Source organism: Chelonia mydas, chromosome 4 (assembly GCF_015237465.2).
Source record: "Chelonia mydas isolate rCheMyd1 chromosome 4, rCheMyd1.pri.v2, whole genome shotgun sequence".
Lineage (NCBI taxonomy): Eukaryota > Metazoa > Chordata > Testudines > Cheloniidae > Chelonia > Chelonia mydas.
This window is the reverse complement of record NC_057852.1, coordinates 141,676,153-141,701,937: the sequence shown is the minus strand read 5'-3', so window position 1 is coordinate 141,701,937 and position 25,785 is coordinate 141,676,153. Positions and strand designations below refer to the sequence as shown.

Sequence of the window (25,785 nt, the reverse complement as noted above, 5' to 3'; positions counted from 1 at the left end):
CAGGAATGGTAACATACAAAAGCCGGTAGGAGAACACTTCAATCTCCCTGGACATTCAATAACAGGTTTAAAAGTAGCCATCCTTCAACAAAAAAAACTTCAAAAACAGACTTCAAAGAGAAACTGCAGAGCTAGAATTCATTTGCAAATGTAACACCATTAATTTGGGCTTGAATTTGCACACATCTAGAAGATAATAAGGTGATAAGTAACAGCCAGCACGGATTTGTCAAGAACAAATCATGTCAAATCAACCTGATAGCTGTCTTTGACAGGTTAACAAGCCTTGTGGATAGGGGGGGAAGCATAGAGGTGGTATATCTTGACTTTATTAAAGCTTTTGATACTGTCTCACATGACCTTCTCATAAACAAACTAGGGAAATGCAACCTAGATGGAGATACTATAAGGTGGTTGGAAAACTGTTCCCAGAGAGTAATCAGTCGTTGACAGTCATGCCGGAAGAGCATAATGAGTGGGGTCCCGCAGAGATCAGTTCTGGGTCAGGTTCTATTCAATATCTTCATCAATTATTTAGATGATGGCATACAGAGTACACTTATGAAGTATGCAATGATACCAAGCTGGCAGGGGTTCCAAGTGCTTTGGAGGACAGGATTAAAATTCAAAATGATCTGGACAAACTGGAGAAATGGTCTGAAGTAAATAGGATGAAATTCAATAAGGACTAATGCAAAGTACTCCATTTAAGAAGGAACAATCAGTTGCACACATACAAAATGGGAAATGACTGCCTAGGAAGGAGTACTGCAGAAAGGGATCCGGGGGCCATAGTGGACCACAAGCTAAATATGAATCAACAGTGTAATGCTGTTGCAAAAAAAAGTGAACATCATTCTGGGATGTATTAGCAGGAGAGTTGTAAGCAAGACACGAGAAAAAACGGTTACCCACCTCTTGTTCTTCGAGATATGTTGTTCATGTCCATTCCAATAGATGTGTGCGCGCGCTGCGTGCATAATCGTTGGAAGGTTTTTCCCCTAGCGGTACCCGTCGGGTCAGCTATGGAGCCCCCTGGAGTGGTACCTTCTTGGCAGTATATATAGGTCCCTGCCGACCCGCTGCTTACTCAGTTCCTTCTTGCCGGAATATTCTAACAGAGGGGAGGCAGGTGGGAGTTGGAATGGACATGAGCAATACATCTTGAAGAACAATTACAAGAAGTAGGTAACCGTTTTTTCTTCTTCGAGTGATTGCTCATGTGCATTCCAATAGGTGACTCGCAAGCAGTTTCCACGGAGGCAGGGTCGGAGTTCACCTGGTTGCTGAATGCAGGACTGCCCTGTCAAAGGCTGCATCATCCCTTGCCTATTGGGTGATGGGGTAGTGCGATGAGAATGTGTGGCTGGAAGACCACATTGCTGCCTTGCACATATCCTGGATAGGGACCTGTGTAAGGAATGCTGCGGACAAATCCTGTGCTCTTGTGGAGTGTGCTGTTAGCGGAGGGGCTGGAATCTTAGCTAGGTCGTAGCACGTTCTGATGCAGGATGTGATCCATGATGAAATGCGCTGGGACAAGATGGGAAGCGCTTTCATTCTCTCTACAATTGCAATAAAAAGCTGTGGTGACTTACAAAATGGCTTTGTGCACTCAATGTAGAATGCTAGGGCACGCCTGACGTCCAGAGAATGGAGCATTTGCTCCCTATTACTGGCATGTGGCTTAGGGAAGAACACAGGTAAAAATATGTCCTGGTTCACATGAAACTGGGAGACTACCTTTGGTAGAAACACAGGGTAAAGGCATAGCTGCACCTTGTCTTTATACAAGATCATATAGGGAGGCTCGGAAGTCAGCACTTTGAGCTCGGAGACCCTTCTAGCCGAGGTTATGGCCACCAGAAAGGCCATCTTCCAGGAAAGGTAGGACAGATGGCAGGTTGCCATGGGCTCAAAAGGGAGCCTCATGAGCATGGACAGAACCAGGTTGAGGTCCCACTGGGGAACGGGCTGCCACACCTGGGGATAAAGCCTGTCCAAACTCTTCAGAAATCCCATGGTGGGCCGGTTTCTCAAGACTGATCTACCCACTGGCCCCCGGGTAGAAGGCCGAAATGGCAGCCAGGTGCACTCTGATAGATGATATTGCCAACCCCTGCTGCTTGAGGTACAGTAGGTAGCCCAAAACAAGGGGAACTGATGCGTGCTGTGGAGGGCTGCCCATCTGCAGAGACCAAATGGAAAACCGCCTCCACTTTGCCAGGTACGTGGCACGAGTGGAGGGTTTCCTACTTCCTGGCAGAACTTCCCTGAGTCCGAACACTGAAGCTTGAGTGGGTTCAACCATGGAGTTTCCACGCTGCGAAGTGGAGGGACTCCAGATTGGGGTGTTGTAGATGGCCATGGTCCTGTGTGATGAGGGTCAGGCACATGGGAACAGCTACTGGTCTGTCCAACAGTGTTCAACAGCATGCTGAACTGGTGCTGGCGGGGCCACATTGGCACTATAAGGATCAAGGAAGCCCTGTCCTGGAGAGCCTTGAGGAGGACTTTATGTATGAGCGGGAAGGGCGGGAACGCATACAGCAGGTGACCCATCCATGAAAGGTGAAAGGCATCCGCGATGGAGCCTGGGCTGTAGCTCAGAAATGAGCAGAACCACTGGCACTTCCTGTTGCTCCGCGTCGTGAACAGGTCTATGTGGGGATTTTCCACCTTTGGAAAATCAAGTGCGTGATGTCCGGCCTGAGGAAGCATTCATGATCGTGAAACAAGTGGCTGAGGCAGTCAGCTAGCTTGTTTTGCGCTCCCGGAAGATATGACGCCTCTAGGTGTATTGAGTGGGCAATGCAAAAGTTGCACAGCCTGAGGGCTTCCTGACACAGGGGAGAGGAGCGAGCACCACTCTGTTTGTTTATATAGAACAACACTGTGTTGTTGTCTTTCAACACCGACACATATGTGCCCTGCAGGCAGGCCTGGAACGCTTGGCATGCCAGACAAACCACCCTCAGCTCCCTTATGTTGATATTCAGCCATAGTTCTGCGTGGGACCATAGGCCTTGGGTTCTGATATTGCCCAGGTGCGCTCCCCAACCAAGCGCCGAGGCATCCGTGACCAGTGATAGCGTAGGTTGGGATCTGGCAAAGGGTACTCCCGCACAGACCACTTGTGGCTGCAGCCACCATTGGAGAGACTCGAGAATGTGAGGGGGGAGGGTGACTAATCTGTCCAGTGGGTCCCTGCTGAGCCTGTGTACCTGCAGCAACCACTCCTGGAGAGGCTGAAGGCACAATCTGGCATACTGGACCATTTATGTGTAGGTCGCCATATGCCCTAGCGGTTTCATGCAATTTCTGGCTATCGTTGTGGGGAATCGATAATGTAGGAGGAGAGGTAGATATGCTGGAGGGTAGGGATAGGATACAGAGGGACCTAGACAAATCAGAGGATTGGGCCAAAAGAAATCTGATGAGGTTCAACAAGGACAAGTGCAGAGTCCTGCACTTAGGACGGAAGAATCCCATGCACTGCTACAGGCTAGGGACTGAGTGGCTCGGCAGCAGTTCCGCAGAAAAGAACCTAGGGGTTACAGTGGACGAGAAGCTGGGTATGAGTCAACAGTGTGCCCTTGTTGCCAAGAAAGCCAATGGCATTTTGGGTTGTATAAGTAGGGGCATTGCCAGCAGATCGAGGGACGTGATCATTCCCCTCTATTCGACATTGGTGAGGCCTCATCTGGAGTACTGTGTCCAGTTTTGGGCCCCACACTACAAGAAGGATGTGGAAAAATTGGAAAACGTCCAGCGGAGGGCAACAAAAATGATTAGGGGACTGGAACACATGACTTATGAGGAGAGGCTGAGGGAACTGGGATTGTTTAGTCTGTGGAAGAGAAGAATGAGGGGGGATTTGATAGCTGCTTTCAACTACCTGAAAGGGGGTTCCAAAGGGGATGGATCTTGTTAGGATATAGATATTCAGGCCTGTCTGTAAAGGCCTGTACTCTAAGAATTTAGGTGTATTCTTATCACTTGGCTAGTTATAGAGGTATAAAAGAAAGAATCAAAATCACTGTCTGCCAGTGTAAGGTCCTTCTCTTACTGTGACAGTCTGAGGCCCTGTTCTTAGGCTAAGGCCTTTGGCTAAGCAGCAGAGGCTGCCATAAGCTGGGAAGCGATCGGTCACCTCCTCACATTCCAAACTAGTCACATTTGAAATAAGGTACTATTGGGCTGTTAGGAATACAGTCCTGTCCTGATAATGCCTATCGCCTCCAGAGAAAGGGAAGTGCTTAGAAGATGTAAAAGGAAACTTAGTTTGATAGCATCCTGTCTGGCAAGAACTCACTTATCCATAGCTGGGATGTGAAATCCTCATTTCTGTGTTTGTTCTATCACTGTAGTCCCCATTTCCACATTGTTTGTCTGTATAATCTCTGTCTGGTTCTGTGATTGTTCCTATCTGCTGTATAATTAATTTTGCTGGGTGTAAACTAACTAAGGTGGTGGGATATAATTGGTTACATAATCATGTTACAATATGTTAGGATTGGTTAGTTAAATTTCAGGAAAATGATTGGTTAAGGTATAGCTAAGCAGAACTCAAGTTTTACTATATAGTCTGCAGTCAGTTGGGAAGTGTGTGAGTGTGTGGGAATGGGGGTGGGGAAATTGGAATCATGTTTGGCTAAGGGCAGGAATGGGAACAGGGACACAGGTGTAAGGCTCTGTGGTGTCAGACCTGGGAAGGGGGACACTAAGGAAGGAAACTGGAATCATGCTTGCTGGAAGTTCACCCCAATAAACATCAAATTGTTTGCACCTTTGGACTTCGGGTATTGTTGCTCTCTGTTCATGCGAGAAGGACCAGGGAAGTAAGTGGGTGAAGGAATAAGCCCCCTAACAGATCTAGGTTTCAGAATAACAGCCGTGTTAGTCTGTATTCACAAAAAGAAAAGGAGTACTTGTGGCACCTTAGAGACTAACCAATTTATTTGAGCATAAGCTTTCATGAGCTACAGCTCACTTCATCCGATGCTGAGCTGTAGCTCACGAAAGCTTATGCTCAAATAAATTGGTTAGTCTCTAAGGTGCCACAAGTACTCCTTTTCTAACAGATCTAGACTGTTCTCAGTGGTGGCAGATGACAGAAAGAGGAGTAATGGTCTCAAGTTGCAGTGGGGGAGGTCTAGGTTGGATATTAGGAAACACTATTTCACTAGGAGGGTGGTGAAGCACTGGAATGGGTTACCAAGGGAGGTGGTGGAATCTCCATCTTTAGAGGTTTTTACGGTCAGGCTTGACAAAGCCCTGGCTGGGATGATTTAGTTGGGGATTGATCCTGCTTTGAGCAGAGGGTTGGACTAGATGACCTCCTGAGGTCCCTTCCAACCCTGATATTCTAGGATTCTATGAATCTATGAATGTTCCTGAGTGCTTGGAAGTGTGGCTCGGGGAGGAACACATTGGCTTGCATGGAGTCCAAGAGAGCCCCTATGAATTCTATTCTCTGCGTTAGGGATACTGTGGATTTTAGTACGGTCAGTACAAGGCCCAGCCTGAGGAAGGTGGCACGAGCCAGAGACACATGCTCCGCAGCCTGTGCTTGCAACTTGGTCTTGATGAGCCAGTCATCCAGGTACGAGAAAACTTGGACCTGACGTTTGCAGGGGAAGGCTGCCACGACCACCATACACTTGGTGAATACCTGCGGGGCCGCCAAAAGCCCAAACGGGAGCACCCTGAACTGGTAGTGCTGGCCGCTGACCACAAAGCGAAGAAACCTTCTGTGTGCCAGGATAATGGAGATACGAAAGTACGGATCTTTCAAGTAGAGGGTGGCGTACCAGTCCCCTGGATCCAGGGAAGCAATGATGGAGGCCAGGGAGAGCATGCAAAACTTCCCTTTCCTTATGAACGTGATGAGATCTCGCAGATCCAGGATAGGCCGGAGCCCATCCTTGGCCTTGGGGATGAGGAAATAGCGGGAATAGAACCCCTTGCCCCATAACTCCTGAGGAATCTCCTCTATTGCTCCAAGAGCGAGGAGCAATTGCACCTCCTGCAGAAGGAGTTGTTCACGAGAAGGGCCCCTGAAGAGGGACGGGGAAGGAGGGTGGGAGGGAACCGTGCTAAAGACCCAGCGATCTGACATGATCTGGGACCAAGCACAGTGGAAGCAGGAGAGTCGATTCACAAAGGGGGGATAAGGATCAGAGTTAGATACTGATGCTCTGTCCTCGGGCACATCTTCAAAAGTTTGGCTTCGGGCCTGGGAGATGTTTGGAAGATCCCTGGCCTTGGCCTGAGGTGGACTGTTATGGGCGCCTCCTATTATTCCTGCCCTGTCTCCTGAAGGAGTCTCGCCTCGGGGACACGGAGTAGAAGTGCGACGGGGCTGAGGCTTAAATGGCTTTCTTTGGGGTGCAGGGGTGTGGATCCCCAAAGACCCTAGAGTCACCCATGAGTCCTTAAGACTGTGCAAGCGAGAGTCCAAATTTTGGGCAAATAAGCCTGCACAGTCAAAGGGCAGGTCCTGGATAGTCTTCTGGACCTCTGGTTGTATCCGACTCCTCTGTGACCTCCTCCGCCTGGAGGTTTAGGTTTAGAGCCACCCTTCTAAGAAGGTCCTGGTGTCCCCTGGCATCCATTGCTGGGGGGGGGGTTGCCCACCACTGCCTCTTCCAAAGAGGAGGAGGAGGAAAAGGCCCGTGGGAACAGGTCTTCCTAAAGGCTGGGTGGGGTGTGTCAGTCCCTCCCGTGATGCACAATTGGCTCCAGTACAATTGGTGGTGCTGGTTTGGGTGCTGCACCTGAGTGTGAAGACCCAGAATCCTTGTCCCGTGCAGGGTTCTCCGGAGTCCTGGGGGTGTGCCACGCCACCGACATTGCTGGGGGGGGCGGGCACAGGGTGCAGACGCCACCAATGCGGCCCTGGAGCCCTGAGCCTGATGATAGGCCCAAGGAGTCCAAAAGGGCCTTTGTACTGGGTCCTGCCATTGAGGTGGCCAAGATACCGCCAGTGCCAATCAGTCCACGACTCTGCAGTGCCAGAACCGGTGCCGGGATCATGAGAGGTACCAGCTGTGTCAGGAGACTCAGCCTCCATCTCGGAAGAGTACTCTGAGCCCGACCATCGGAGGGCAGAGCCCGACTGTGCCAGGGAGCAGAACCGGGGTGATGGGGAGCGGCGCCGTAATATCATGGGCCATGAAGGCGCCACTCCAGGGGGCTCCATAGTCAACCCGATGGGACCTGCTGGGGGAAAAACTTTCCAGCAACTGCGCACGTGGTGCGCGCACACCTGATTGGAATTGACGTGAACAAGCATTCAAAGAAGAACTGGGTTGGTTTGGTATGATTTGTTCTTATTAAATCCATGTTGGTAGCTACTTATAACGCTGTTATCCTCTAGGACAGTGCTTACTTATTGATCAATATTTTTTCCAGTATCATTCCAGTTATATGAATATTCATATGGTAATAGGTTTCAGAGTAACAGCCGTGTTAGTCTGTATTCGTAAAAAGAAAAGGAGTACTTGTGGCACCTTAGAGACTAACCAGTTTATTTGAGCATGAGCTTTTGAAGTGAGCTGTAGCTCACGAAAGCTCATGCTCAAATAAACTGGTTAGTCTCTAAGGTGCCACAAGTACTCCTTTTCTTTTTACATATGGTAATAGTCCCTCTACATGGCTCTGCTCTATTTATTTATTATTTGTATTGCAGTAGTATCTAGGAGCCTCAATCAGGGATCAAAGCCCTGTTGTGCAAGAAACAGAACACAGTGAGGTTCAGTTATGGGCACACTGCATTTCCAGAAAAATACCAAAAAGTATATCAGAAAAGAAAGAAAAGTGATCACGGATAAGAGGGGCTGTATTATGCACAGAGATTAAGGGCACCATAACACGGTGAATAAACTTCACACCAACACAGAAAGGGATAAGGAGCTACTTTGGGCTGGAGTTGCCCCACACCACCGCACCTGCAAGACATGCCACGAATGGAGGAGGGGCTTAAAAGGAGGAAGTGCCACTCAGTGGTGGGCAGTCCTGGGAAGGGAGCAGGTTGTAGAGCCTCCCCAGCTCCCATGAAGAGGCCCATGGGAAGGGTGACAGATCCACCATTGGAAACATTTATAACTAGACTGGATGAAGCACTAGAAAATATAGGGAATGATCCTGAGCTGATCTCTGGAGCACAGGCTAAATGGCACCTTTAGGGTTTCCCATCTCTGATTAATACCAGCACAGTGAAAGGAGGGAAGCAAAGACAGAGAACATAATAACAACCATATTAGGTCAGACCAAGGTCCATCTAGCCCAGTATCCTGTCTTACAACAGTGGCCAGTGCCAGGTGCTTCAGAGGGAACAAACATAGCAGGACAATGATTGAGTGATCCATCCCCTGTCATCCTGTCCCAGCTTCTGTCAGTCAGACATTTAGGGACACCTGGATCATGCAGTTGCGTCCCTGACCATCTTGGCGAATAGCCATTGATGGACCTATCCTCCATGAATTTATCTAATTTTTTTAATGCAGTTAAAATTTTGACAATGAGGTCCACAGGTTGACTTTGCATTGCATAAAGAAGTACTTCCTTATGTTTGTTTTAAACCTGCTGCCTATTAATTTCATTAGGTGACCCCTTGTTCTTGTGTTGTGTTATGTAAAGGGGTAAATAACACTTCCTTATTCACTTTCTCCACGCCATTCAGGATTTTATAGACCTCTATCATATCCCCCCTTAGTCATCTCTCTTCTAAGATGAAAAGTTCCAGTCTTTTTAATCTCTCCTCATATGGAAGCTGTTCCATATCCCTCATCATTTTTGTTGTCCTTCTTTGTACCTTTTCCAATTCTAACATATCTTTTTTGAGGTAGAGCAACCAGAACTGCAGGTAGTATTCAAGGTGTGGGCATGCCATGTAATTTTATACTGCCATGATGATATTTTCTGTCTTATTATCTATCCCTTTCCTGATGGTTCCTAACATTGTTACTTTTTTTGACTGCTGCTGCACATTGACTGGATATTTTCAGAAAACTATTCACGATGACTCCAAGATCTTTCTTGAGGGGTAACAGCTAATTTAAACCCCATAATTTTTTATGCATAGTTGGGATCACTTTTTCCAGTGTGCATTACTTTGCACTTATCAACACTGAATATCATCTGCCATTTTGTTGTCCAGTCAACCAATTTTGTGAGTCCCTTTGTAACTCTTCACAATCAGCTTTGGACTTAACTATCTTGAGTAATATTGTATCATCTTTAATCTTTGCCACCACACTGTTCACTCCCTTTTCCAGATCATATAATAAGTTGAAGGGCACAGGTCCCAATTCAGATCCTTGGAAGACCCCAGTATCTTTCCATTGTGAAAAAAGACCATTTATTCCTATCCTTTGTTTCCTATCTTTTAACCAGTTACCAATCCATGAGAGGACCTTCCCTCTTATCCCATGACTGCTTACTTTGTTTAAGAGCCTTTGTTGAGGGACCTTGACAAAGTCTTTCTGAAAGTCCAAGTACACTATATCCACTGGATCACCTTTATCCACATGCTTGTTGACCCCTCTCAAATAATTCTAATAGATTGGTGAGGCACGATTTCCCTTTACAAAAGCCATGTTGATTCTTCCCCAGCATAGTGTGTTTTTCTATAAGTCTGATAATTTTATTCTTTTCTATAGAGGAAAGGTATGTTATTCATAGAATCCTTTTATACAGACCTTAATTAGGTGGCCCTCAATTCCTACAGCAGAGCAAAACTGAATTATTGTGCACGCTCCCAGAACGCTGTGCTAACTCGATATCCTCAACTGCTGTGGCAGAGAAGTGCTGAATTATGCAGCCAAATTAACTAATTTCTTAATCAAAACCCTTCATTTCTATTGAAGGCAACCCAAAAATACGCCAGAAAATGAAGCTATAACTTATAGACATGACTGCTCTGCATCGTAGCAGAAGGACTGCAATCGGCATGTACAGGGCCACTGCAAAAGAGCAAAATGGAGGTTGGAGAAAGCAGAGAAAATGGAAAACAGCTGGGGGGAAATGGAGCCTTAGAGGATCAGAGGGTAGAAGGGACAATGGGAAGTCCTGGGAAGCATCTGGAAGGGCTGTGTTAGGGGGGCAGTGAGTACCTGCTGCCGACAGACTAAAAGACTTGCACACACAAAGAGTAGACTCCCTAAGCTCCCATGCCCGGCATAAATAGTCCAGAGGGAGAACATGCATCTTCTTTGTGGTCTCCTTTATTCTGAACAAATAGATTTGCCTGGGCCCACCAATACCTTATATAGAATGAGGTCATGTTCACCGTCATGCAGGGTTGTACCATCAGGTCTCATCAGCTTCACAAAGGCCATGGAGAAAATTCTTTCACTTTTGTCCTTAGCTAGGAGACACAAAACCACAAAGTCAGGGGACGTCTATTCAGGGAGAACAAATGATTATTTACTGTAACTGTGTTTCTTCAAATGTGATGCAGATGTGTGTTCCAGTTAGGTGTGCGCATGCAAGGCAAGCCTTAGGGGTGGGTGACCTGGGCAACTGCCCAGGGTGCTATGGTGAGGGGGGCATCGTGGGACTCAGGCCAGGAGGGGAGCTCTGGGCTGGGTTCTGGATGGAAGTGCCCCACCCTAGCTGTGACATGGGGCTACCCCTTGGGGATTTCCCCATTCTGCCTACACAGATATAACCCCACACAGAGGGGCCTGAGAGGGACTCCCTGTCTACCCCCAACCCCCATACACAGAGGGGGTGGTTGGAAGGGCACCCCCCACAATCATGAGAAGGAGGGACTAGCTCACATACACAGAGGGTGTTTGTTGGTGTGCATCCCCCAACATACAAGGAGCTTTATGCCTTCCAGAATCAGGAATTGGCTTTAAATACAAAATTGTTTAAAATAAATAAAAAGTGGGGTCCTTAATTGGCTGCTAGTTTTTGAGCATGCAAGGTTAATTTGTCCTCTTTGGGTGTAAGCAGCATGATGATGCCATCTTTAATAGCATGGCCCCATGCTATTCTTTTCCCACAGGTCACCCACCTCATTCCCTGTTTAGGATAGCTAGATAGTTGTTTGATTTGTTTCAAACATTTCAGAAAGAAAAATGAGAAAGAAAAAATATTCATTCTAAATACATTCTTTATCATCAGGAATTACCACTTTAAACCAGTACCAAAACAGAAAATCTGTACCTACATGTGGAAGAATCTTTAATTGCTTGCTAGTTTACAGTGATAGTGGTATGGCCGTTAATTATCTAGCATATGGCACAGAATTAGTCTACTGCTATTCACATTTTCATCAAGTTAGAATGTTATTAATACTCCTATAGTTATACTTTTTATACCTAATGAAATAGTTAAATACATTTTACCAAGATGCCATTCTTTTACTGTATCTCATTTTTAAAATAGTAGACAACCATAACTTTATAAGATAAACAGAAACAGCATTTAAAAACATTTTATAAAATTTAAACCACAAAGAGGAACTAGTAATAAATAATTGCATATATAGACATTACTAAGATTACCCCAAAATCAAAGCTTTTTTACTGTGAAGTTAAAGGCGGGGCATGGGAGGTTGGAGCAACACATACCTGTAATAAACTGTTTACTAATTCTAGATATTGTTAATTGCATGTGGATCAGGAAATACACTTAAACTCAAAGAAAAGGCACCAAAATACAAGGTCACCCAGGGTTCCATTTTCCCTGTGCACATGCCAGATAATTTTGCCTAGCAGTATCCACAGGGAGGCGGCACTCACATCTTGTGGCCGTAGCCCCTCCCTTGGCTAGATGAGGTGGTGCCACCCCAACCCCCATCAGTTCCTTCACACTGAACATCAAGAGTTCAGACTCCGATGCAGAAGGGATGGGGAACGGGTTGTGGAATACACGTCTGCATCACATCTTGAGGAACCATAGTTACAGTAAGTAACAGTTTCTTCTTCTTTGAGTAGATGCAGCCATGTATTCCACGTAGGTGGGGCCCAGAGTCCACTTAAACAAGGACTGGAGGACTGCTCTACCAAAGTTGACAACTGCTCTGGATGCCGCAGTAATGGCATAATCGTTGTAAAGCGTATGCATGGACAACCAAGTGGTGATCCTGCAAATGTCCAATACAGAAATGTCACTTAAAAATACCATCAACACAGCCTGTGCCCTTGTAGAGTAAGCTTGCACCCTTTGAGAGGGTGTAGCTCACACTATTTTGTATGCAGTCTTGAGGCAGGAAGTTATCCACCTAGAGATCATCTGTGAAGAGACTGTTTGCTCCTTCAGCTGGTCTGCTCAAATGAAGGTCCCATCAGAGCCACTAACACACTATTCTTCCTAGCATATGTGCAACGTGCCTCAGGTGGCACGTGACCAGGATTCATCACAGAATTTGGTCCACTGGTTGGATCGTTAGCTTCCCCGGCTCAGGGCGGGCACTGATGGGGAGTGCGATGTGAATGCTGATCCATGTGCCCCAAGACAGTACTGAGGTCCCACAAAGGAACTGGTTCTCTCACTGGTGGGTGGAGAGAAAGGACTCCTTTCAAGAACCTTGCCACCATGGTGTTCGAAAATACTGATCTCCTTTTGGTAAGTGGATGAAACACTGACATTACAGCCAGGTTGACCTTCAATTAATTGAATGCAACAAGTACTCCATGATGTCCTGAATCCCAGTTAACATTGGTTGAACCCCACAAGCCAATCACCACACCAAAAAATGTTTCCATTTAACCAAATAGGCCAGTCTGGTGGAAGGTTTCCTACTACTGAATAAAACCTGTCCAACAGCCTCCAAACATTGTTCCTCCTCCTCATTTAACCATGGAGCAGCCATGCGGTGATATAGAGAGAGCTGAGTGCTGGATGCTGACTGTGATGCTGAGTATGGAGATCAGGATGAAGAGAAAGAGATATGGAAGGCTGCATTGAAAACCCCAGAAGGTCAGAGAAACAGCATCGCCTCGGCCATGCTGGAGCAATGAGGATGACTATGGCATGGTCCAATCTGAGTTTGAAGATTACCTGTGGGATGACTGGAATCAGAAGGAAATCATACAGGAGTGCTGATTCCCAACCTACGTGAAAGGCGTTGGTCAGGGAGCCTGGAGTGAGGCTCAAAACAGATTGATCATAGGAATGCCCCACATTCCAAAGATGGACTGCAGGACACTGGACTCCAGAGAACACTTCTCACTTAGGGAGAAATTCCTACTGAGGTGATCCACAAGTTGATTCTGGGCCCCAGGTAAATAACTGACTACCAGAGTAACATCTCTCCGCTGCAAAACTGCCAAAGCCTGATTGCTTCCCAACACAGCACTCTCGAGTGTGCTCCTCCTTTGTCTGTTCACATAGAATCACAGAATATCAAAGTTGGAAGGGACCTCAGGAGGTCATCTAGTCCAACCCCCTGCTCAAAGCAGGACCAATTCCCAACTAAATCATCCCAGCCAGGGCTTTGTCAAGCCTGACCTTAAAAACCTCAAAGGAAGGAGATTCTACCACCTCCCTAGGTAACGCATTCCAGTGCTTCACCACCCTCCTAGTGAAAAAGTTTTTCCTAATATCCAACGTAGACCTCCCCCACTGCAATTTGAGACCATTACTCCTCATTCTGTCATCTGCTACCACTGAGAACAGTCTTGCTCCATCCTCTTTGGAACCCCCTTTCAGGTAGTTGAAAGCAGCTATCAAATCCCCCCTCATTCTTCTCTTCCACAGACTAAACAATCCCAGTTCCCTCAGCCTCTCCTCATAAGTCATGCGTTCCAGTCCCCTAATCATTTTTGTTGCCCTCCACTGGATGTTTTCCAATTTTTTCACATCCTTCTTGTAGTGTGGGGCTATAGCGGGGCGGTGTGGCTCCCGGACGCCCCGGAGAGGGTCGAGCCCCTCCAGACACCAGAGTGGGCGGAGCCAGGAAGCTCTGAGCCCGCCCCTCAGAGAGACAGACGGCGACCCAGAAGTAGAAAGGCGGGACCTCAGAGCTCACTAGAGGACCAGTTGCTGGGGAGGCCAGACATAGCCAGCCTAGACCGCAACCGAGAAAACCCCACAGCCCCAGGTCCATGCCAAGACTGGCCGGCCCTGCCCTGCGCCCGCCCTCCCGGGGCGTTGCCGGTCCTGCCCTGCGCCCGCCCTCCCGCGGCGTTGCCGGCCCTGCCGCTTGTCCACTGCCCCGAGGAACCCATGGTGCTGGACCCCCCGGAGAACACTGCCGGGATCCAGGTACCAGAAGGAGGGGAGTTAGGAAGTAGCCCGGGGACAGCCGACCCTAGTCTGTCTGTAACTTTGCCAGAACCCATGTCAGTGTGTTGCGGTCAGGATCCCCACTGACCCAGCAGCCGGTCGTTTGCCACTGCTAGGGGCCCCGGGCTGGGATGCAGTGGAGTGGGTGGGCCTGTGTCCCCTCTGCCACCCAACTAGTGGGTGGCCATCTCCCCATCTTCCAGGTCCTTGGAGGACTGGGCTAATTCACACATGCTGTGTTGCTCAGCTCCTGCCAGAGGGCCTGAGCTATTGACTGTTTGTTCCCCCTGCCCTGACCCAGGGCCTGGCCTGCTAACAGTGGACTATTTGCTCAGCCCTGCCTGAGCTACTGACTATTTGGTGCCCTGACCCAGGGCCTGGGCCTACGGTGCTCTGTCCAGTTACTGCAAGGGCTGCCGAGGAAGACTCTGGTGGCCGGACAAATTCCCCAAAGTTAACTGTGTGTAGCGAGCCGATGTGGCTCCCCGCCACCCCGGATAGGGTTGAGCCCTGGCATAGCCCCTTTACAGAGGCCCAAAACTGGACACAGTACTTGAGATGAGGCCTCACCAATGTCAAATAGAGGGGAACGATCACATCCCTCGATCTGCTGGCAATGCCCCTACTTATACAGCCCAAAATGCCATTGGCCTTCTTGGCAACAAGGACACACTGTTTACTCATATCCAGCTTCTCGTCCACTGTAACCCCTAGGTCCTTTTCTGCAGAACTGCTGTCGAGCCATTCGGTCCCTAGTCTGTAGTGGTGCATGTGATTCTTCCATCCTAAGTGCAGGACTCTGCACTTGTCCTTGTTGAACCTCATCAGATTTTTGGCCCAATCCTCTAATTAGTCTTGGGCCCTCTGTATCCTATCCCTACCCTCCAGCGTATCTACCTCTCCTCCCAGTTTAGTGTCATCTGCAAACTTGCTGAGGGTGCAATCCACACCATCCTCCAGATCATTAATGAAGATATTGAACGTAACCGGCCCCAGGACTGACCCTTGGGGCACTCCACTTGATACCGGCTGCCAACTAGACATGGAGCCATTGATCACTACCCGTTGAGCCCGACAATCTAGCCAGCTTTCTATCCACCTTATAGTCCAATCATCCAGCCCATACTTCTTTAACTTGCTGGCAAGAATACTGTGGGAGACCGTGTCAAAAGCTTTGCTAAAGTCAAGGAACAACACATCCACTGCTTTCCCCACATCCACAGAGCCAGTTATCTCGTCATAGAAGGCAATTAGATTAGTCAGGCATGACTTGCCCTTGTTGAATCCATGCTGACTGTTCCTGATCACTTTCCTCTCCTCTAAGTGCTTCAGAATTGATTCCTTGAGGACCTGCTCCATGATTTTTCCAGGGACTGAGGTGAGGCTGACTGGCCTGTAGTTCCCAGGATCCTCCTCCTTCCCTTTTTTAAAGATGGGCACTACATTAGCCTTTTTCCAGTCGTCCGAGACCTCCCCCGATTGCCATGAGTTTTCAAAGATAATGGCCAATGGCTCTGCAATCACATCTGCCAACTCCTTTAGCACTCTCGGATGCAATGCATCCGGCCCCATGGACTTGTGCTCGTCCAGCTTTTCTAAATAGTCCCAAACCACTTCTTTCTCCACAGAAGGCTGGTCACCTCCTCCCCATGCGGTGCTGCCCAGTGCAGTAGTCTGGGAGCTGACCTTGTTCGTGAAGACAGAGGCAAAAAAAGCATTGAGTACATTAGCTTTTTCCACATCCTCTGTCACTAGGTTGCCTCCCTCATTCAGTAAGGGGCCCACACTTTCCTTGACTTTCTTCTTGTTGCTAACATACCTGAAGAAACCCTTCTTGTTACTCTGAACATCTCTTGCTAGCTGTAACTCCAGGTGTGATTTGGCCTTCCTGATTTCACTCCTGCATGCCCGAGCAATATTTTTATACTCTTCCCTGGTCATTTGTCCAAGCTTCCACTTCTTGTAAGCTTCTTTTCTGTGTTTAAGATCAGCAAGGATTTCACTGTTAAGCCAAGATGGTCACCTGCTGTATTTACTATTCTTTCTACACATCGGGATGCTTTGTCCCTGTAACCTCAATAAGGATTCTTTAAGATACAGCCAGCTCTCCTTGACTCCTTCTGCTGAATTGGAATTAATTTGCAAACTGGATACAATTGACTTAACTTAGGCTTGAATAGAGACTGGAAGTGGATGGGTCATTACACAAAGTAAAACTATTTCCCCATGTTTATTTCTTCCCCCGCCCCACCCCCTTCCTCAGATGTTCCTGTTAACTGCTGGAAATGGCCCACCTTGATTATCACTACAAAATGTTTTCTCCCTCCCCCCCCCCCCCCCGCTCTCCTGCTGGTAATAGCTCATCTTAAGTGATCACTCTCCTTACAGTGTGTATGATAACACCCATTTTTTCATGTTCTGTGTGTATATAAATCTCCTCACTGTATTTTCCACTGAATGCATCCGATGAAGTGAGCTGTAGCTCACGAAAGCTTATGCTCAAATAAATTGGTTAGTCTCTAAGGTGCCACTAGTACTCCTTTTTGCAAATACAGACTAACACGGCTGCTACTCTGAAACCTTCCCCCCTCATGTTATTCTGCCAGGGGATCCTGCCCATCATAGAATCATAGAATATCAGGGTTGGAAGGGACCTCAGGAGGTCATCTAGTCCAACTCCCTGCTCAAAGCAGGACCAATCCCCAATCAAATCATCCCAAATCAGCCTGACCTTAAAAACTTCCAAGGAAGGAGATTCTACCACCTCCCTAGGTAACGCATTCCAGTGTTTCACCACCCTCTTAGTGAAAAAGTTTTTCCTAATATCCAACCTAAATCTCCCCCACTGCAACTTGAGACCATTACTCCTTGTCCTGTCCTCTTCTACCACTGAGAATAGTCTAGAACCATCCTCTCTGGAACCACCTCTCAGGTAGTTGAAAGCAGCTATCAAATCCCCCCCATTCTTCTCTTCCGCAGACTAAACAATTCCAGTTCCCTCAGCCTCTCCTCATAAGTCATGTGTTCCAGACCCCTAATCATTTTTGTTGCCCTTCGCTGGACTCTCTCCAATTTATCCACGTCCTTCTTGTAGTGTGGGGCCCAAAACTGGACACAGTACTCCAGATGAGGCCTCACCAATGTCGAATAGAGGGGAACGATCACATCCCTCGATCTGCTCGCTATAACCCTACTTATACATCCCAAAATGCCATTGGCCTTCTTGGCAACAAGGGCACACTGCTGACTCATATCCAGCTTCTTGTCCACTGTAACCCCTAGGTCCTTTTCCGCAGAACTGCTGCCTAGCCATTCGGTCCCTAGTCTGTATCAGTTCCCTGAGGAAGTCAAAGTCTGCTTTTCTGAAGTCCAGGGTCCGTATTCTGCTGCTCTCCTTTCTTCCCTGTGTCAGGATCCTGAACTCAACCATCTCATGGTCACTGCCCCCCAGGTTCCCATCCACTTTTGCTTCCCCTACTAATTCTTCCCGGTTTGTGAGCAGCAGGTCAAGAAGAGCTCTGCTCCTAGTTGGTTCCTCCAGCATTTGCACCAGGAAATTGTCCCCTACACTTTCCAAAAACTTCCTGGATTGTCTGTGCACCGCTGTATTGCTCTCCCAGCAGGTATCAGGGTGATTGAAGTCTCCCATGAGAACCAGGGCCTGCGATCTAGTAACTTCCATGAGTTGCCTAAAGAAAGCCTCTTCCACCTCATCCCCCTGGTCTTGTGGTCTATAGCACGACATCACCCTTGTTGCTCACGCTTCTAAACAGGTTTTTCTGCAGTTTCATACCGGAGCTCTGAGCAGTCATACTGCTCCCTTACATACAATGCAACTCCCCCACCTTTTCTGCCCTGCCTGTCCTTCCGGAACAGTTTATATCCATCCATGACAGTACTCCAGTCATGCGAGTTATCCCACCAAGTCTCTGTTATTCCAATCACATCCTAATTCCTTGACTGTGCCAGGACTTCCAGTTCTCCCTGCTTGTTTCCCAGGCTTCTTGCATTTATGTATAGGCACTTGAGATAACTTGAGATTCGGGGGGAGGGATAGCTCAGTGGTTTGAGCATTGGCCTGCTAAACCCAGGGTTGTGAGTTCAATCCTTGAGGGGGCCATTTAGGGATTTGGGGCAAAAATTGGGGATTGGTCCTGCTTTGAGCAGGGGGTTGGACTAGATGACCTCCTGAGGTCCCTTCCAATCCTGATATTCTATGATAGCTCTCTGATTGTCCCTCTTTCTCAATATGAGGCAGGAGCCCTCCCCTCTCACGCTCTCCTTCTCGTGCTTCCTCCTGGTATCCCACGTCCCCACTTACCTCAGAGCTTTGGTTTCCTTCCCCTGGTGAATCTAGTTTAAAGCCCTCATAATACATCATGGTGGTATTGTCCATAAGAATGTGAGCTGCTAGGCCCATGATGCAATCTCGAAAGGCGTGACATACATTAAAATGGCAATATACAAAAACCTGTAGGAGAACACTTCAATCTCGCTGGACTCACAATAGCAGATTTAAAGGTAGCCATCCTGCAGCAAAAAAACTTCAGGACCAGACTTCAAAGAGAAACTGCAGAGCTTCAGTTCATTTGCAAATTTGATACTATGAGCTCAGGATTAAACGAAGACTGAGAATGGCTCGCCAACTAGAAAAGCAGTTTCTCATCCCTCGGTGTTCACACCTCAACTGCTAGAAGAGGGCCTCATCCTCCCTGATTGAACTAACCTCGTTATCCCTAGCCTGATTCTTGCTTGCATATTTATACCTGCCTCTGGAAATTTCCACTACATGCATCCTACGAAGTGGATATTCACCCACGAAAGTTCATGCTCCAATACGTCTGTTAGTCTATAAGGTGCCACAGGACTCTTTGCCGCTTTTACAGATCCAGACTAACACGGCTACCCCTCTGAAGCGTGACAAACATTGTAATTGGCCTGAAGCTCCAGAATGTTGACATGAAAAAAACAGAACTTCCTTTCGGACCACAGATCCTGAACTCTCAGCAACCCCAGCCTCCCAAGGAGACATAGGTGACAATGGTCCTGGTCAATGGGGACCAAGCAAAGGGAACTCCTGGGCATACATTACCCTGAACTGTCTACCACCATAAGTAGTCCAGGATCAATGGAGGGAGCCAGACCCATCACTCCAAAGGGTGATGGGCTGGACAATAAACTGTCCTCAGCCACATCTGGAGAGGGCAAAGACGCAAACTCTACCACCTGTGTGCAAGCAGCCATGTGATCCAACAGACTTAGGCACACTCAAGCTGTAGACACAGATGAAGAATTGCCTGAAAACCATCTGTTGGCAGAAGAGCTCTCGAACTTGTAGAATCTATTAAGCCCCAAAGAACTAAGTTCTTGAAGTGGGGACCAACATTGACTTCTCTGTTGGGAATGAGACCCAGGTAATTGAGTAAGCGTAGTGTGAAGTGTACGCGAGACTGAACTTCTTCCCTGGACTTGCCCTTCAGTAACCAATTGCCCAGGTAGAGGAAGATATGAATTTCCCCTTTCATGAGGTAGGCTATCACTATAACCATACAGAGAGAAGGCCAAAGGGGATTACTGCATACTGATAATGAACTGGAGAAACCGTCTGTGGCTCGGAAGAATCAGCCCCTGAAAGGAAGTGTCCTGAAGGTCCAGAGCAGCAAACCAGTCATTCTGATTTAATGTAGGAGGATTGTGATCACCTGGAATACCGTGAATCTGATATATTTGTTGAGGTTGTGGAGACCAAGCCTAGGTCTCACCCCTCCTTTGGATTGGGGAACCAGAAAGTACTGGAAATAAAACCCTTCGCCCTGATGCCAGGGGCAGCGAGTTATATGGGCTTGTGGTGTCCGTGCTCCAGGAATATTCATGGTCTGGGGGCCTGGCTCCACCAATGTTTGGAGCTGGGTCTCTTCCCCTCGCCTCCCCTGCCGCCACCATCACCAACAGCGCAGCGAGGCTAAACTGGCTCCGCGCCACTCCTGGAAGCAGCTGGAACGGGTCTACGGCACCGGGGGGGAGTGTCTCCGCACGCTGCCCCCGCCTCAAGCGCCAATTCCGCAGCTCCCATTGGCCAGGAACTGCGGCCAATGGGAGCTGCGGGGGCGGTGCCTGTGGGCAGCGGCACGCTGAGACCTCCCGGCCCCCGCCTAGGAGCTGCTGCCAGAGGGGTGTGCAGGTCGCTTTCAGGAGCCACCCAATGTAAGCACCGCACCCCTCACCCTTTCCCACACCCCAAACCCCTGCCCCAGCCCAGAGCCTGCCCCCCGCAACCAAACTCCCTCCCAGAGCCTGCACCTCAAACCCCTCCCACACCCAAAGTCCCTCCCAGAGCCTTAGGCAGGTGTGTGGGGGCAAGACTTGGACCCGTTCTGGGCACCACCAAAAATTATACAAACCTGCCGCCCCTGCTGAGGGAGCTCCTCCACAGCGCCTAATGCTAGTAGAGACTGAACCTGCTCAAGGAGCAGTGTCTTGTGAGAAGGGTCCCTGAAGAGAGACAGGGTAGTGGGTGAGGAGGAGGGACAGAAAGGAACAGGATGGCATACCCCAATCTGAAGGTGCTCAGGACCCAGCTGTCAGTGGTAATTGAGCCCCAATTAGCATGAAAACGAGCTGAAGGCGGGGACGGGGATATAGAAGTCACAACTGCAATGCTGCCCTGGACGTATAAGTCAAAACCAGTGCTTGGTAATAACATACGAACATAAGAACGGCCAGATTGGGTCAGACCAAAGGTCCATCTAGCCCTGTATCCTGTCTTCTGACACTGGCCAATGCCAGGTGCTTGAGAAGGAATGAACAGAGCAGGTAATCATCAAGTGATCCATCCTCTGTCACCCATTCCCAGCTTCTGGGTAAATGCCAGGGGAGGACAAGTCAACGGGCTGAACCCAGAACCCAGAGGCCTTTCTCCGGTAGTCTCGCTGCCTCAGGGAAGGGAAGGACCACCCAAAGGAGCGCTGTGGGCAGTACTGTTGATGCTGCTGCTGTCAAAATGGTGTCTCCGCACCTCTGGAGTATATACTCCCAGAGAGCTCTTGAGTCTTTAAACAAGTGCAAGGTTTCAGCAGTCTTATCTGAAAAAAGCACTCAACCACCAAAGGGTAGGTCCTCAAGAGTCTGCAGCACATTGGGAGCAATGGCCGAATTTTGCAGCCAAGACACCCTTTTCATGGTTACTACTGAGACCATAACTCTGGCCCCGGGGTGGGCAAACTTTTTGGCCCGAGGGCCACATTGGGGTTGCAAAGCTATATGGAGGGCCGGGTAAGGAAGGCTGTGCCTCCCCAACAGCCTGGCCCCTGCCCCCTATCTGCCCCCTCCCACTTCCCGTCCCCAGACTGCCCCCCTCAGAATCCCCAAACCATCCCCCACTCCTTGTCATCTGACAGCCCCCTTCTGGGACCCCTGACAGGACCCCTGACAGGCCCCCTGAGACTCCAACGCCTATCCAACCCCCTCTGTTCCCCATCCCCTGACTGTCCCCGCCAAAACCTCTGCCCCATCCAACTGCTCCCTGCTCCCCGTCCCCTGACTATCCCCCCCCAGAACCCCTGACCCATCCAACACCCCCTGCTGCCTGACTGCCCCAACCCCTATCCACACCCCCGCCCCCTGACAGGCCCTCCAGGACTCCCACGCCTATCCAGTCCCCACTGTTCCTCATTCCCTGACCACCCCCACCCAGAACCTCTGCCCCATCCAACTTCCCCCTGCTCCCTGTCCCCTGACTGCCCCCCTGGACCCACCACTCCCTGCCCCCTTACCATGCTGGAGCCAGCCATGCTGCCACACTGCCTGGCAGGAGCAGCAGGCCAGAGCGCTGGCGGAGCAGCGCGCTGATGCTGCGAGGGGGGGACGGGACAGCAGAGGAGGGCTGGGGGCTAGCCTCCCCAGCCAGGAGCTCAGGGGCCAGGCAGGATGGTCCTGCAGGCCAGATGTGGCCTGCGGGCTGTAGTTTGCCCACCTCTGCTCTGGCCGATGTATCAGCCATGTCCAAAACTGATTGGAAGGATGTCTTGGCCACCAAACAGCACTCACCTATCAGCACTCGAAATTCCTCCCTGAAGACTTCAAGTAACTGTTCTACAAATTTAGACATAGCTGTCCAATTAATAAAATTGTACTTGGATATCAATGCCTGCCGGTTCACAATACTCATTTGCAGGTGTACTAGGAAGAGGGCCTGAAACATAAGCCCATGTATCAGAGGCCTGGTATGAGGCCTGAGGGCTACAGAAGAGTGATCCCTTTGGGGATCCAGGAAGTGGGCAGGCAAAGCCCGCCCACTGCTAAAGGATCCCCCGCCCCAGCCTAAGAGGGGGATCCACAGGACCTGGACACCAAATAAATACGGGGGACAACTAATGAAATAACAGGGACAGGAGTGTGGTCAAAGGGTCAAACAAAGGGAACCAGACGGGGACACCGAGCAGAGAACCCCAGACAGCACTCACTGCTCCTCAAAGGCGTCAAGGGAGTCAGTGGATACAGAAGAGTGATCCTGTTGGGATCCAGGAAGTGGGCGGGCTAAAGCTCGCCCACTGCTAAAGGATCTCCCCCCAGCCTAAGGGGGAGATCCACAGGACCTGGAGGCCAAGTAACTACGGGGGACAACTAATGAAATAACAGGGACGGGAGTGCGGTCAAAGAGTCAAAAGAAGGGAACCGGACAGGGACACCGAGCAGAGGACCCTGGACAGTGCCCACCGCTCCTCAAAGGCGTCAAGGGAATCGGTGGATACAGAAGAGTGATAGAAGGCAGATATATTAGTCCCAGATTAAGTAGATCGCTGTTCCCTGGGTAAGGTAACGGGCAGTTTTTTTTTGTTTTTTTTTTTGTTTTTTTTTAAACAGAAAAGAAATTTATTTGTAACAGTTACAGAAATTACAAAAAGATAAAGAAAAACTTAGCAACAAAACAACGCAATCAGAAGGTATAACACAACAGCTTTCAGGAGGGAGAGGTGTTCAGGTTAGCCCAGGCCCAGAGCGGGGGGGCTTCCTCGACACTCGTGGTCTTCCACCCTCCTGAGTTACCTGGTGGCCTAGAGCGGGGGGGCTTCCTCGACACTCGTGGTCTTCCACCCCCTCGAGTTACCTAGTGCCGCGCCCAGGGTCACCGACCCTCCCTCTCCTGAGAGTGCCCGACAAGATGGGCACGGCTGCGGGGTGGGTGGTTGGGAGGGAGGGGGGTACACCCATGTATTATAAGACCCCTCCTAGATGACAATAATGATGGTATTCACAGCAGCTAACGGCTGTGGCTGGCGTCTCTCGCTCTGTCCCTCAATCAGAGGGTCAGGCGGAGGGAACCGGACGGGGTCACCGAGCAGAGAACCCTGGACAGTGCCCACCGCTCCTCAAAGGCGTCAAGGGAATCGGTGGATACAGAAGAGTGATAGAAGGCAGATATATTAGTCCCAGATTAAGTAGATCGCTGTTCCCTGGGTAAGGTAACGGGCAGTTTTTTTTTTTGTTTTTTTTTTTTTTTTTGAAACAGAAAAGAAGTTTATTTGTAACAGTTACAGAAAGTACAAAAAGATAAAGAAAAACTTAGCAACAAAACAACGCAATCAAAAGATATAACACAACAGCTGTCAGGAGGGAGAGGTGTTCAGGTTAGCCTAGGCCCAGAGCGGGGGGGCTTCCTCGACACTCGTGGTCTTCCACCCTCCTGAGTTACCTGGTGGCCTAGAGCGGGGGGGCTTCCTCGACACTCGTGGTCTTCCACCCCCTCGAGTTACCTAGTGCCGCGCCCAGGGTCACCGACCCTCCCTCTCCTGAGAGTGCCCAACAAGATGGGCACGGCTGTGGGGTGGGTGGTTGGGAGGGAGGGGGGTACACCCATGTATTATAAGACCTCTCCTAGATGACAATAATGATGGTATTCACAGCAGCTAACGGCTGTGGCTGGTGTCCCTCGCTCCATCCCTCAATCAGAGGGTCAGGCGGAGGGAACCGGACGGGGTCACCGAGCAGAGAACCCTGGACAGTGCCCACCGCTCCTCAAAGGCGTCAAGGGAATCGGTGGATACAGAAGAGTGATAGAAGGCAGATATATTAGTCCCAGATTAAGTAGATCGCTGTTCCCTGGGTAAGGTAACGGGCAGTTTTTTTTTTTTTTTTTTTTTTTTAACAGAAAAGAAATTTATTCGTAACAATTACAGAAATTACAAAAAGATAAAGAAAAACTTAGCAACAAAACAACGTAATCAGAAGGTATAACACAACAGCTTTCAGGAGGGAGAGGTGTTCAGGTTAGCCTAGGCCCAGAGCGGGGGGGCTTCCTCGACACTCGTGGTCTTCCACCCTCCTGAGTTACCTGGTGGCCTAGAGCGGGGGGGCTTCCTCGACACTCGTGGTCTTCCACCCCCTCGAGTTACCTAGTGCCGCGCCCAGGGTCACCGACCCTCCCTCTCCTGAGAGTGCCCAACAAGATGGGCACGGCTGTGGGGTGGGTGGTTGGGAGGGAGGGGGGTACACCCATGTATTATAAGACCTCTCCTAGATGACAATAATGATGGTATTCACAGCAGCTAACGGCTGTGGCTGGTGTCCCTCGCTCCATCCCTCAATCAGAGGGTCAGGCGGAGGGAACCGGACGGGGTCACCGAGCAGAGAACCCTGGACAGTGCCCACCGCTCCTCAAAGGCGTCAAGGGAATCGGTGGATACAGAAGAGTGATAGAAGGCAGATATATTAGTCCCAGATTAAGTAGATCGCTGTTCCCTGGGTAAGGTAACGGGCAGTTCCAGAACAAGCAGGAACTTGCTGGAACCAGTTAAGGCAGGCAGGCTAATTAGGACACCTGGAGCCAATTAAGAAGAAGCTGCTAGAATCAATTATGACAGGCTGGCTAATCAGGGCACCTGGGTTTAAAAAGGACCTCCCTTCAGTTAGGGAGAGGCGTGTAAGGAGCTGGGAGTGAGAGGACGTGCTGCTGGAGGACTAAGGAGTACAAGCATTACCAGACACCAGGAGGATGGTCCTGTGGTGAGGATAAAGAAGGTGTTGGGAGGAGGCCATGGGCAAGTAGCCCAGGGAGTTGTAGCAGTCATGCAGCTATTACAGGAGGCACTCTAGACAGCTGCATTCCACAGGGCCCTGGGCTGGAACCTGGAGCAGAGGGCAGGCCTGGGTTCTCCCAAACCTCCCAACTCCTGATCAGACACAGGAGGAGTTGACCTGGACTGTGGGTTCCACCAGAGTGGAGGTCTCTGGGCTGTTCCCCGACCCACATGGTGAATCAGCAGAGACTGCGGGGGTTGTTCTTCTCTTCTTCCCCATGCTGGCCAGTGATGAGGTTATCTGAGTGAACGGCAGATTTGAGCCACGAGAGCGGCCAAAGTGAGGGCTGACGTGAATCTCTGAGGCAAACAAATCCACCAATAAATGCAGGACCCACCAAGGCAGAGGAGGAACTTTATCGCACCAGTAGTTTGTAAATATTTTCCTTCAGAAACTCTGCCCAAGGTAGCAGCCATACGCTACCGAAGGTCCTGGTAGGCCTTGAAATCCTCAGGCACCAAGGTA

At 49.4% G+C, this 25,785-nt stretch overlaps 1 protein-coding gene across 1 annotated transcript in view; it reads right to left on the bottom strand.

Moving 5' to 3' along the window:
• LOC102937744 (dedicator of cytokinesis protein 2) overlaps nucleotides 1–25,785 on the bottom strand; it is a 326,706-nt gene that overhangs the window by 236,131 nt on the left and 64,790 nt on the right. The window contains 1 exon segment of the mRNA XM_043545086.1: nucleotides 10,269–10,372. Within this exon segment, the coding sequence (XP_043401021.1) occupies nucleotides 10,269–10,372 (104 nt within the window).